This window comes from Ptychodera flava, chromosome 12 (genome assembly GCF_041260155.1).
Source record: "Ptychodera flava strain L36383 chromosome 12, AS_Pfla_20210202, whole genome shotgun sequence".
Taxonomy (NCBI): Eukaryota; Metazoa; Hemichordata; class Enteropneusta; family Ptychoderidae; genus Ptychodera; species Ptychodera flava.
Genome location: NC_091939.1, coordinates 39,307,217 through 39,317,859, shown reverse-complemented (window position 1 = coordinate 39,317,859; position 10,643 = coordinate 39,307,217). Strand labels below are relative to the sequence as shown.

General features: G+C 40.8%; 1 protein-coding gene across 1 annotated transcript; it reads left to right on the top strand.

Annotated features, from left to right (window-relative positions):
• Window positions 1-7,361: 7,361 nt before the first annotated feature.
• On the top strand, window positions 7,362-9,317 carry LOC139146307 (uncharacterized). Its single transcript, XM_070717715.1, has 2 exons — window positions 7,362-7,590; window positions 7,835-9,317. The coding sequence occupies exon 2, from the start codon at window positions 7,857-7,859 to the stop codon at window positions 9,315-9,317; it is 1,461 nt and encodes a 486-aa protein (XP_070573816.1). The 5' UTR covers window positions 7,362-7,590; window positions 7,835-7,856.
• Window positions 9,318-10,643: the final 1,326 nt, after the last annotated feature.

Genomic DNA, 10,643 nt, shown 5'->3' with positions numbered 1-10,643 from the left:
TGGAAAAACCAACTGCTGAACGGTAAGATTAGATAGGAAAATAAAAATGACATTTTTCTTACACTTTCTTCTTTTGAAACAAACAAAACAAAACGAAAAGACAAGACTTTAACTAAATGATTTACCGTAACGTACAATAATCGAGAACATTGCCTAGTTTTACTCGCCCATTGGAATCAAATAAATGTACAATTGATTTTTGTTCACTTTTTAGTGCACGCCAGAGAATACTACTAAGACAGCTGTTGAAATTTATATGGTGCTGTGCTAGGCCTACCCTTGATGATGATGATCATGTTGAAGATGAGGTAGGTGAGGATTATCAGTGTCAACACACAGAGACATATAGACACACAGAGACATATAGTCACACACAGACATAGACGCACACAGGCATACACACATAGGCACACACACACACACAAATACGTATATGTGTGTGCGCGCGCCTTAAATGAAGATAAATTGAAATTTATAAATATAGAATTTTCATAATTTCCTGCTCATCCATTCCTTCAATAATTCTGTCATTAGACATAAACATGTAGTTTCTTCTCAAGACTTCGTTGGCGACTCCCCCTCCCAATATTGTCACGTGGTTACTCGAACTGAAATCAAAGTTACTAGTGGCCATCAGTAGCGTCATTTATATGCCTGGTGTTATTTAGTAATACGTTTGACATGATCTTGTCTTTCGGTTGTACGCGCCTCGATGAAACTGTCAACCATTCTCACCAAATCGAGTATAAAAAAATCAGGGGTCACTGCGCAAAATCTGGTTTTATAGAAACAAATAACGTAACATTTACTGATATTCGAAATTCATTATGGAGAAAAATCAAATTGTCGATTTCGAAAAATTTAAAGGGTAAAATTTGTCTCGCTTGGAAAGCTTTCAGATGAACCCCACAACTTGTAGATCAGAGAAGAATTGTAATAATTTGAGAGTCTAATATCTGTCCCCGAGGCGTGTTCTATCGTAAATGACTTTGCATTTCATAAAAGACAGATACAAAATGGAAGAAAGGCATACGACTTATAGAGTGAATGAATATGTTTGTTTGACAGGTCAGTCCACGGACAGATGAAAGGCCTTGTGCCAGTTTACCAGAGTCATCTGTACAGGACAACCTGGTAGGCGGAATAAAAACTGTTAATGTGGACATTTCTACAACAGAGAAACCAACCAACTATAAATCGTTGTCTATGGACGGAGAAGGAGAACATGACATAAAGAAAGAGACAGAATTCGAGGAATCGAATCCTTTTTCTGTCGGCTACGACGACAGATGTGAGCAAGGTGAGCGCGCCCTTGAAAGCACAGCCATCAATGTTAAATCAGAAGTGTCCTCCAGTTACTACAACCCGTTCTTTGTTGACAAAGACGAAGAAGAAAAGTTACTGAAATGTAGACGAGTAGACGCAGATGAAATAGAATTCGATAAGACCAACCCCTTTTCTGACGGGTATGACGAATTCGATGAGACTAACCCCTTTTCTGTCGGATATGACAGCAGGTGTGAGCAGGGTGATTTTATCAAAAACCCTTCATCAGGGTCACCAGCGAACAAAGGACCAAACCCGTACCCCGTCAACCCCTTCACCGGCTCGCCACTTATGGCAAGAAAAGTAAAAAGTCAATTTCTTAAGGAAGGAAAACCAGCGAACAAAGGACCAAACCCGTACCCCGTCAACCCCTTCACCGGCTCGCCACTTATGGCAAGAAAAGTAAAACCGGCACCATCATCTCGACCACCGCTGCCAAACAGCAAAAGAAGGCCCGGCTACCTTGACATCCGTGGCTAATAGTGCATTTGAAATGCAGGAAAAACAAAGTGGTGCGCCTCTCACGAAGAAAACAAAGAGGACTGCGCCTCTTCCTCCGTCAGGTGTCAATGGCCAGGTGAAAGTTAAAGTACAAAGCGCCGAGCGCCCCCTTATCAAGCCACTTGAGGAAAAAACAACCGAACGTGAAGGAGTGACGAGCAAAAGAAGAGCTCCGTTGCCCCCAACATAAACACAGAGGGGGAAGGAGGATTTCCAGAAACAATAGAAAACCAAGTAGAAAGGAATGATACGGATTTGAATGTCAACACCCGGCGAAAATTGGATGATTATTTCCAGACTGTGGATCACAGCCGTGATACAAGGTTTAAGCTTGGTCCAAACTTATCCATTCCAAAATCTGTTACTCCTGCCGGGCAGTTTGCTATTTCATCCGCAGGTGCTAAACTTTGGAACTTCAAAATGTCTGTTTACCACAGCCGTACGAAAATATCTCCTCCTTGAATGTTGATATATATATTACATTTCATGAAACTGTTAATTCCTCACAATGTCATGTCTATGACTGACACTCGTTTTGTGCAAGTTCATACTAGCCCTTTTCTTATTTTTCATTGTTCATATGTAGTCTGAGTTGGAGTCAAACGCGATTAGCGAAAAGCTATTTTTTTGACTCCTATTGCCATTTTTACCTTTTAAACTGTCTCAACCTGTATAATATACACACTCTTTAATTGGCAATAAAATGAAATAAAATGAAATGAAAAATGCCAAAACATGGCTGCCATTCCGTTTTCTATATATTGACTTGTATCAAGTCTAAAGATCATACATTAGAGTTTTATTCTAGAATAATAATTACATAAAATTCGTTGGTAATGTTCAATTTGTCACCCGTCTTTTGATTATATCTAGCCTACTTATTTATTAAATGCGGTTTTCTTACAAGCCAATATCATTGACTATGCCAAAAGCATAATAGCAACAAGTAAACAGATCATCGAAGCTTTGTTAAATCTGCCACGATATGAAAACAACAACAACATAACAACAACAACAACAATTATCATCATCATCATCATCATCATCGACAAAACTAAAACAACAAATACAACAACAAAAAACAAATATGTACTGAAAATAAAGAGCTCTTGTTGTAGTCGATCACGGCCACGGTCAACAAAGCAAGCTGAGCTGTTCCCAAAGTGTGATATGGCTTCGACATAAGTTAACTTGCTTGAACCAGCCCATTGTTCAGGGCAGTCATTTCTGTTAACATCCCATATATCCATACGCCTTAAGATCTTAATCTTTGACTAATGCTTCATGGAAGAGGGCATTTCCTTCATTCTGAACCACAGAACTTCAAAAGAAGATTGTGTTTTGATGTACATAGGTAAATTCACTCTTGTAAGTCTCAGTGACTTCCAGTCCTCTTACACCAATGGAATTCGGATGTTGTTGACTTTGAAATTAAGATGAAGATAGTGATAATCACGATCCAGTTTATTATAAACTTCGTGATTGTGTACGTACTTTGATAAGCTGGTCCACTGCTATTTTAGGTAAATGATGAAATGATGCCAGGTACCACAATTTCAATGCAACCACACTGTAACAATAGCGGACACTAGACGCGTCTTTACGCGTTCACAATGCAGATGTCGGTATTCAAATTTGAACGGCTAGTGTTCATATTGTTAACACTAGTGTTCATAATTATTAACAATAATGTTCTAAACCTAAACACTGTGTGTTAACAGCCATGGTCTTTAAATGTTCAAAAACTCAGCATTACAGAAATTTTACAATTTAAATATATATATAGGGCCTATATATATATATTATATATATATATATATATATATATATATATATATATATATAATATATATATGTGTCTGTGTCTGTGTCTGTGTCTGTGTGTGTGTGTGTGTGTGTAAGTTATAGAATAAACGTTGCTGAACAATATTTGAAAACTGCTAGCTTCGCAAATTTTAATGAGATCGGATCGATACATTAACAAGAGACAGTGTTTCCTCGATCCTTGGGATGTTTCTTCTCTAAAGTTTTTCATATTTGATCAAATTTCTTGAGCGTGGAAATCGTTCACTCAATAGCTTTGGTTTGGTTTGAAACCTGTAGACGGTTACTTGGATTTCTAGTTGAGATCGCTTTTCCTTCTTTTCAAATTACTATAAAATAGCGATATTTTGTGTAATTTTTGAGGATATGTTGCCCGGGTATGTTGCCGAGGGCCCGCACTCATCCTACTGGTGGTAGTGTCTTTTTACTTTGACGCGCGAGGGCACTGCTCAAACCTGGCTCGTATTGACGTACAGAAGTGTAGCCTGACTCGTGACCTCAGTTCGTAGGTCAGCTAGGGTAAACAAAACGCGCACTGGACATTTGTAATGTGAACCTCTCATAATCTGGTTCCGCTATAACCATGAGCAAAGCTTATCGTAGTGACGTTTTGGTTGCTCTATCAATCATATCTCTTCTGTTCACTCAAACTACATACGCAAAAGGTAAGTTGATAACGTCTAACTGTGAAGTAGGGCCCTGGGAGTGGGACGCCGAACTTGTGTCCCGTGAGCTGCATTTATGCAGCTTTCATGTTTCCCTTTTGTAGTACGAATTTTTCTAGGAAAGAGACGGTTGCCGCCAGACTGCACCTAAGGAAACGAGCACAATAAACGGCAGGGGGGCGAGAAGAGAAAATATCTGGTGCATATATTTTTTACAGTCCCCCCTAACACCAGCAAAAATTTTAGTGGCCCCCATCACCGGCAACAAAATATTTTTTGTGGCCCCCCTCCCCAAAAAGAAAGATTACATAGGTACAAAGTTGTACACATATAATCCTTATAACTTTTAATATATGCTTTAGTGAAAACAACATTCTTGCATTCTTGAAATAAATAATAAACAAATAAATATATAAATAATAAACAAACAAAATAACATATGTTCAAGCTTTACTACTTGTAACACCTACAGCTACTTTTCAGTATTGTGTTGTGCTATTTTAATCTCAAAGAATGATGAAATTACCAAATACCTTATAAACAATCTACAAGTTCATTCAGTGCTGTTATAACCAGTTTCAATAATAACCAGTTTCAACCTAGTCTCTGTATCATTACCAACCATTATTATTGTTGACAAATGAAGTCAATTTTCAATAATAATATTGCTCATTTTACACATAACAACTGCATTGTGAGGTTTAAGACTTGGTATTTCATCATGCTACAAGAGCTCCAGCTTCAACAAGGAACAAAAATGCTACTGAAAAATATTCTCTTTCTGTCATGGGGTAAACAATTTTGGTGGCCCATCCCTCACCTTCCCTGGAATTTTCATGGCCCACCCCAAGAGTTAACACTCTTTTTTTTTTTCGTGCCCCCCCCCCCCATTTTCTCTTCCGGCCCCCCTGCCGTTAATTGTGCTCGGTCCCTAATTTCCCCCAAATTAAAATATTACGCTCTAGAGGCACTATCGTGGTTTTGTGAAGGGATCATTGGGCGACAAAATTCCAGTGTGACCGGTTGATCGACCGTATTCTTTGTTTTTTAATGTGGTTCTGAAGTGTTAGGCCATGCTATCGCTATTTACCCAAGTCACGGAGCGTAAAAAGTCGAGCTCTATGCCCAAGTGTACGTTAGACCACAGGGCGATGCCTACGTGTCCGTCCCCAGGGGTGGGTAGGTGTTTCGTTGTATCGCTAATAAAGATATATTCTACCAACCTTTGGTGTTTTGGCACTGCCCTTGACAATCTTGCGTTAACGTTTTATCAACATGCTGTATCTATTATCTGATGAGTTTGAGTGCCTAATTGGCCAAAGTAAGCAAGGGTAAATTACTAAGCTACGGACGCTGTCACCAGATTATCACCGGATTAAATTTGACAAAGTCAACAACGAACGCGCCAGCAAGGAATAATTTTCAGTTATACCTCGCTGGCGCGTTCGTTGTTGACTTTGTCATTCCTACAGGATTGTTCTTAACAAACCTAATATCAAATAGATATTTGTACGGGATTATTTTATGCGGTAATGATCTGAAAACTATACGTGTTTCTTGCACTTAAGTCAGTATAGAAGACAAAAACATACAGAACTCTCGGTTACAGTAAAACGTGAATATTTATTACATTTCACCATGATTATTTATCTTTCTGTGCCAGTCACAAACCTCTCTACATGCAATCATTTTGGAACGTTTCATCTTGAAAGAATCCAGCTAGTCAGCTTTTTCCATGTAAATTTTTTTTATTTTTTACTTTTGATAATTTTCTTTAATCCCGTTGTTCAGGCTCATTTTCCATTTTCATATTCTGCTGATACAGAATTTGTGTAGCGTGTAGTCTTTTATCTTCGTACATAGTAGATTCTTGCTCACGTCTCCTGTATCTATACTCGAGCACGGTTATGAGCAATCGTTCACCACCATGCATGTTAAACAGACAAGGGGTGGCCAGTACCAAAATGTCAGCGAACCGATGCAGCTGCAAAGGCCGTGCGTTCAGGTAATGACACTCAACGAACGTACTCGGGCAGCGTCATCCTTTACTTAATCTTTGCCATGGCTCTAAGCTGAGCCAAACTCTCTTCATAAGTAAGTTTATGTTGGTTTGCAGCCCGTGCTTCTCTTCTCTTAGCACTGCGTTTTCTACATTCAACAATTCTCTCTCTCCTGGCAGCCATCGTGCGTTCGATCAAATCATCGTATGCCGGGTCGGTCTTTATTTCCACTGCATAAGCCCGCTCTCTCTCGGTTTTGGACTTTTTGACAACTCGAGAGTCTCTCCGCCGAGCATCTCGTCTCCTTGCAAGAGTGTTCTCTTCTGTCTTGGCAGCGACAGCATTGCTTTCACCGTTTGCAGAATTGTTGTCTTTATGGCTAGAATTCCTTCTCTCCTTCCTCTTAGATTTGAGTTCGGATTTGTCAGTGCTGGTGACCACTTTCCGAGCCTTGGACTCACGCTTTTCAAGTTTCTCCCGTTTAGGACTGACGTCTTCACCTGAGTCAACCTTCAACTCGTTCATTCTGTCGGCTGTACGGTTGTGAAAAGCTTCGTCAGACGCTCGTCCGTCACCATAGTGATCGATACGTCTGTCGTATCCCGGATGTCCTCACTGTTTGTGTTTTCGACTTCCATCTCCGGTTGAACTTTATTCTTCCAGAATAACCACCATTTCTTCCGTGGTTCTGCTTTCTTTACCTCTTCTCCCCTGTTCAGAATGATGATAAATATATTTTCATGAAGAAGACTTATTGCGTTGATACTATGTGAGAGCACGTGACATCCGTGCGACATCAGGTTTCACTTGACTAGAATTTTCAGTCGATTGCCGTTCCTCTCCAAGACTTAGTGATTTATGCATGTATGAAAATAATTGAAGACAACGATTTTGACAGCATGAATTTTGAATTCAATAGATCCAACACCAGTATGCAGTCTTTGAATTTGTCGAGAGAAGTAGTGTAAATTTACGTACAGGTACCTTTCATCGGACCGAGGAATCGCTAAGGCTAGGCAAATACAATTCTGCTTCATCCTCCTACTTACCTGTCACTATTACTTTTGGGTTATCTCATTTGCTGCCTTCCAGAACGAGGCAAAAATTTAAATACACGTGATCTCATCCCAGGCGGAAACCGCCATGAGATTCCATATTCAAACAGTTCTCATTTGCCTCGGTGTGTGAAAACACACCGTGTTTCAGCCTTCCAGTATATGGTTTTTTGACGTCCGTTTTTGCTCTACTGTTCCTTCCTGGGAGCGTGAGTTACGGTATCGTCTATTATTTCCTGTTTATTTGCTCTCTTTTAGCAGTCAGTTTGGTTGACGGTAGTTTTTCAGGCCGTTTGAAGTTCTGCTTTGAGTTTCTGTAGCAAGTGTGTGTTGCTATTGTTTGCTTTCCACGCTTTTGAATGCAGTGACGTGTTTGGTCAGTCTGCAGCTGTGCGAGCCATTTTCTCGTGCATTGTGTATTGTACTTATGGTAATTTATCGCGCTGGTTTTTGTGTACTGTAGGTTTACCGGTTCTGCTTGTATCATGGACCTATGTGATGTTCCTGCGAGTGACGGTTCTAAGGTTTGCGCTGCAACTAGATGTAGGAAGATTATTCCTGCTGATGACAGCCATGACAAGTGTCTTGCATGTCGCAAGTGTTCAAAGGCTAAGCCTTGTGATATTTGCAAGGATTGGTCGGATGAACTATGGCGCATTTTACTAATCCTGAATGCTGTAGGTAGGCAAACTTCAAAAGGTAAGTTTCAGAAGGACAAGTCCAGGAAGTCGGCTAGTAGTGCAGCTGCTAGTTTGCCCTCTGACGAGTCGTATGTTTCTAAGGACGAGATTGAGGGTATTCTGGACACTAGATTTGAGCAATTTTCGGAGAAGGTTTCTTCTTTGTTGGCTGGTTTTCTTGCTCAATCTCAGAGTGCTGGTGTAACAGAGGGCAATCATGTGGAGCCCCAACACCAAAAGCACAGTCTGAATAGGGACTTACATGTGGACCCTACAGAGGTGATAAGTAATCAGGAGACGGCAACTGTGTCGGGAGTTGTTCCACAGCCGTCCTACAAGTATAGAGATCCTGATTCTGTTTCTTTGTTTGCTCCGAGTGATCTTGATGAGAGCGCAGATGGAGACAGTCATTCTATGTCTAAGTCACAGGATTATGTGCGAAGTGACATTGCTCATTCTGATACTCATTCAGAAATTTCTACTACTGATGCTGACATGTCAGAAGCTTTGTCTGGGAAATGGCATGACATTATTAACATTATTGGCAATGTGCTTGGCTGTACAAAAGATGATAGCAGTCATAGTCAACGTCAGTCCTTTTTACTTGGTGGAGATAGTACAGTTACAGGTGCTCCTCGTTTGCCCATTGAGGGACTGATTGCACAAAGATGGACAGCTATTGAGAAGAGTTTGCCCAGAGTGTCTAAGTACACAAAGTCTGTAGACAAGAATTTCAGGTTCCTTGAGAAAGACTTTGAGGAGTTTGCCAGAGCGCCTAGTGTAGAAAGTTTTGTCCACACTAAATTGGCGGCTGATAAGAAACATTTTTCAGCTAAGGATTTGAGAAGTTTTACCAATAAGGCTGATCTTGGACATCTTATGGTAGATAAAGCTCTGAGAGTTTTACTGAGATGCATTTCACATTCATTGTTGGCAACTGCTTTTGTACATACGGCAGTTTCGCCAGGCTCTAATATTCCTGATGACCAATTGTCTAAGGGTTTGGAATTTTTGCAGTTTTCTCTAACTTCTTCAGCAGATCAACTCTTGCGTGCCATTGCTTTGTCAGTTTCTGCCAGAAGAGAATTATTCCTTGATCAGATGGATTTTCCTACTAGATCAACTCGAAATCGTTTGACTAAGCTTCCTATTCGGGGTGATAAACTCTTCCATGGAGAAGTCTCAGATATTTTTCACCAGGAAGCTGAAGCAGCTAGAGATGTTAGGGAAATAGTCTCCCTTTCTAGACCACGTCAGGGGAGTTAAGCGACCTGCTTCTTTTCAGCCGAAGTCGCAGCCTTCCGCTAAACTAAACAGACTTTCTGCAAAGAAGTCTTTTTCTGCTACACCTAGTAATTACTTTAAGGGTAAAAGGGATAATAAGGGCTTTAGACCACCAGTGCCGCCCTTTCCGGAGAAGCCCAGAGACCATTCTTTTAAGCAATGACGGTTTACCAGTGGCTCAGTGTGTAAATCTAGCACAGTTAAATATTCAAATTCCATTTCCAGAGGTGCCAGTAGGGGGAAGATTATCTCTTTTCAGTCAGCACTGGGCCAAGATAACCAACGACCCGTGGGTGTTAGGGGTAGTTTCAGAAGGTTATCGATTGGAATTTCTTCAAGTTCCCCCTCTTACAAGCAAGGTTATAAATTTTCCTCTTCCGTCAGGTTTAGGAAAGAGAAATGCTATCCTTCAGGAAATAGATTCATTAATCTCAAAGAGGGCTATCGAGCCTGTCACAGACAGATCAAAAGGTTTTTACAGCTCAATGTTTCTAATTCCAAAGAGATCAGGGGGTGGAGACCAATTTTAAATCTCCGCCCGTTAAACCATTTTCTCAAAAAGAAACACTTCAAGATGGAAACTCTACGTTCCGTATTATCGGATCTGTCAAAAGGGGATTATGCAGTTTCAATCGATCTAACAGACGCTTATCAACATATCCTTATTCACCCAGACTGCAGACATTTTCTCAGGTTTGCAGTGCAGGGCAAGGTGTTTCAGTTTCGGACACTGCCTTTCGGTCTGTCGTCAGCACCCCGTGTGTTTTACCAAGGTCACAGCAGTTTTGGGTGCCTTTCTTCGAAAGCAACAAATTTATGTTCACATGTATCTGATCGATTGGCTAGCCAGGCAGACGCAGATCAGGTTATTGCAGCGGGATACAGCACGTATTTTAAGGACAGCTGTCAGTCTAGGCTGGCTACCAAACGAAAAGAAGTCAGAACTTTGCCCCAGTCAGAACATTCATTATATAGGGGCGAAAATAGATTTGGAGGAAGGGATTGCTACTCCTATGCCAGAGCGCTTTCAAGCTATTTGCGAAATGGTAAGTCATCTCTTGCCCGGCAGTTTTCAGACAGCGCGGCATTTTCTTCGCCTCCTAGGTCTTATGGCATCTTGCGTTCAGCTCATACCTTTGGCAAGGTTGAACATGAGGCCAGTGCAAATTTTCCTTCTGTCTCAATGGAGACCACATCAGAATCCTCTCAGTCATCCTATAAGGGTAGACGCCCTGTTAACACAGCATCTTCATTGGTGGACCAACAGAGTCAATTTTTTCAAGGGAGTTTCACTGTCCCTGGAGCCCC

Coding starts and splice junctions, on each gene's coding strand:
- LOC139146307 (XM_070717715.1), top strand. CDS start 7,857: ATGGACCTATGTGATGTTCCTGCGAGTGACGGTTCTAAGGTTTGCGCT.